Genomic DNA, 3544 nt, shown 5'->3' on the forward strand with positions numbered 1-3544 from the left:
TCTGTGTGTGTGTGTGTGTGTGTGTGTGTGTGTGTGTGTGTGTGTGTGTGTGTGTGTGTACACATATCATAGGTGTTTATTCGGCCTATGTGACTGTATCTGTTGCCTGTGTGTCTGTGTATGTACAGAAATAGTGAACGTGTGAGTTAAAAAAAACAAAACAACAACAACAAAGAGAGTTAATATTTCTATTAGTTCATGATATTATCGCATTTTGTGACAGAGATATTTGTACTTTGCGTCCTTTTTTTTTTTTTGTTTTCTCGACAAACTTGTGATTAAAACCCCCCACCCTTGCAACACACACACACACACACACACACACACACACACAAAGCCATGAACTCAATTATGACCCCGATTACACAGGAAATTTACGTCCAGGAAACACCCCCCCACCCCCCCACCCCCACCCCTTTGGGAGTCTCGTTGAGTCTGACGTCAGAGCTGTGAGGGTAAGAACGGAGAGGGAGGTAGGGGTGGAGGGGGGGGGGGGGGGGGGGGGGGTAGAGGGAGGGAGACAGGAACTCCTCTCCCATTTCGAGAACAGACACAACAAGGTATAAAAGCCCATTTCTCACCTGTCTTGGATACACTTTCGTCAACCCGACAAAACCAGTTGCTTCATCTAGGAGGAGGAGGAGTAGGAGGAGAAGGAGAATCCTTTTTATTTTCTTTCCACGCAAGAGCATTCCGCAGTCATAGTCGTCTTTTTTTTTTTTTTAACTGAAACTACCATTTGACCACCTGCGGGCTGAGGGAGAGAGCGTGTTCATAAGCGTAGACTGCTACAGCAAGGCTGACCATCGCCGCAGTTGACAGAAGGAATTCATTTACCGAGCTTGGTTTGGCTCTGATCCTCACATTGCCGAATGCCTTCAGGATTTGCTTGTCGCGAGCATCGTCAGTGACATCTCTGACTGAAGAGCTAGCTACCACCACTGTAGCCTGGGTTGGGGCGCGGTCACCATCAGTGTAGACTACAGTATAAAAGTTGAGAGGCGTGTTATATATAAGAGAAAGACCCCAGTGTTACTATTATTATTACTGGGTGTACAATTTTTTTCGGTCATGAGCGAGCTCAGTTGACATTATTTGTTTCGTTTGTCGCCGGCTGCTGAATCCTGTCTTGTTATTGCCGCTGTAATAATATTCATTGTTTCGGTAGAAAGCAGTTCTTCACACCACACATAAACACATAAAAGGGAAATTAAAAACAGCAATTAGAGAGAGAAAAAACAAAAACTAAAACTAAAACAAACCAAAAAAAAAAAAACAATACTGATCGAAAAATCAAGAGAAAAACGCTTTTGGAGTGTAGCGTTGAAGACACTTCAACCAGAAAACTACGACAAGGTTTACCTTGTATTTGCTTGACAAGAAGGGAGTGAACCTGTACACGGCGCAATGGCGAAAGATCGGAGTTGTCGTCCCACCGCGTCTGCCAACATCGGCTTCTGCGTAATCGTTCTTTTATTCATCGCCGTCCCCGTTCCAGGTGAGGTTTGCATGCACGTGTGTGTGTGTGTGTGTGTGTGTGTGTGTGTGTGTGTGTGTGTGAATTGTTTTTTTTTTTTTTTGTTTTTGTTTGTTTCTAAATCTAGAAGATGCTGTTGATTTTTTTTTCTCTTCTTTTTCTTTCACTTGTTCTTTTTTCATCCTTCTCTTTGCATTTCGTGTTATAAACGCGACTAATGATTGATCCGCTTTCAGTGGTTCGTGGCAATGTGTTAGCTCATTTGCAAATACTACAAACGCTTACTATCACTATATCAATTTTATTTCTTGCGATGAATTGCGGAATACAAAGGTTACGAAACTTACAGCTGGCCATTAAATATTCAAGGCTTTATTTTGAATAAAAGCTAAAATCCTGTTTACGTACACGCCCGTGCGCGCGCGCGTGTGTGTGTACGTACCTGTGTGTGCGCGCGTATATACACGCGTGTGTGTGTGTGTGTGCGCATGCATGCATTCGTGCATGTGTGTGTGTGTGTGTGTGTGTGTGTGTGTGTGTGTGTGTGTTGTTTATGTGTGAGCGTCCGTCTGTTTTATCTATTGCCACATTTATATACTCATGATGGATTAGGTGCTTGTTATTGTGCGTTTGATTTACAAACGCTCAGGGCTTTTGAAGCATTAAGCGTTGCAAATGTCCTATCATTATCATTTATAACAACAACAATGACAATAATAATAATAATAATGACAATAATGATGATAATGATGTTGATAATACTGATAATAAGATAATGGTGATGACAATGATAATAATGACAACAACAGCAACAAAAACAACAACAGTAACAACATTAACAACAACAACAATATAATAATAATGATAATAACAACAATAACAATGACAACACTACTACTACTGCTACTACTACTACTACTACTACTAGTATATATTACAATTTTCACAAAATTTGTGGCATGCAGATTACAATTATGTTCCTTTTTACATTATGTATTTTAAGTGAAAATTGCTGCTATCTCAGCCGTTTAATCATGTGTGTGTGTGTGTGTCTGTGCGTGTGTGCTAGTGTGAGTGTTGGAGTGTAACAGTTGTAGTATTGATAGTATGTTACTTTGTGAGTTTAATGCATTGCGTTTTTTTCTTTTTAATTTAATGATTCTGTTTTTATGTTTCTACTACTTAAAAAAAAAAAAAAAATGCTTTCTTGTTTCACTTTAGGTACCGGACTGTAAAGCGCTTAGAGCTTGCTTATGCTTGTATTATAGCGCTATATAAAGTAAAATGTTATTATTATCATTATTATTACTACTACTACTACTATTATGTTTCTACTTCTTTTTTTTTTTTTTTTTTTTTTAATATGCTTTCTTGTTTCACTTTAGGTACTGGACTGTAAAGCGCTTAGAGCTTGCTTATGCTTGTATTATAGCGCTATATAAAACAAGATAATGATTATTATTATCATTAGTATTACTACTACTACTACTACTACTACTACTACTACTACTACTACTACTACTACTACTACTGCTATCAGTACATCTGTGCTTTTCAACGCTCAGGTCAAAGCGCGACAAGCCCCGCGGGCAGCGGAGCAACACAGCAGGCCCAAGGCCTGGACCCCTCTTTCGTCAGCGACCCCTTCCTCAGCCCCAGCGACGCCCACCCCAGCAACGCTAACGCCTACAGCCCCTACCTCCCCCCGGGGGCTCCGTCCCCAGCCGACTTCCCCCAGGGTTACCACGCCAGCGCGGCGGCAGCCCCTCCTGCAGCAGTCCCCGACCCGAACCCGAACCCGAACCCGAACCAGAACCAGTACCAGTACCCGAACCCGAACCAGAACCCGAACCAGTACCAGTACAACCAGGCCGGGTATGCGGCTAACAACAACTACAACTCCCACCACTACCCAGCGTCTAACCAGTACCCGTACGACCAGAGCTACAACCAGTATCAGTACAACCCCAACCCTGCCGCCGCCGCGGGACACTATTACCCCACCCCCACCCCCACCACCACTCTTCCACCTCCGCCACCCTCTCTCCCTCCGGTTTCGGGTCAGAG

At 42.7% G+C, this 3544-nt stretch overlaps 1 protein-coding gene across 1 annotated transcript in view; it reads left to right on the plus strand.

Moving 5' to 3' along the window:
- Nucleotides 1-621: 621 nt before the first annotated feature.
- The window catches only part of LOC143294374 (uncharacterized), a 5901-nt gene continuing 2978 nt past the window's right edge, over nt 622-3544 (plus strand). The window contains exons 1-2 of the mRNA XM_076605845.1: nt 622-1498; nt 3043-3544. The exon at nt 3043-3544 is cut by the window's right edge and continues 110 nt beyond it. Of these exons, the coding sequence (XP_076461960.1) occupies nt 1408-1498; nt 3043-3544 (593 nt within the window). The 5' untranslated portion in view covers nt 622-1407. The remainder of the gene's footprint in view (nt 1499-3042) is intronic.

The sequence above is a fragment of the Babylonia areolata genome, chromosome 19 (assembly GCF_041734735.1).
Source record: "Babylonia areolata isolate BAREFJ2019XMU chromosome 19, ASM4173473v1, whole genome shotgun sequence".
NCBI classification, from domain to species: domain Eukaryota; kingdom Metazoa; phylum Mollusca; class Gastropoda; order Neogastropoda; family Buccinidae; genus Babylonia; species Babylonia areolata.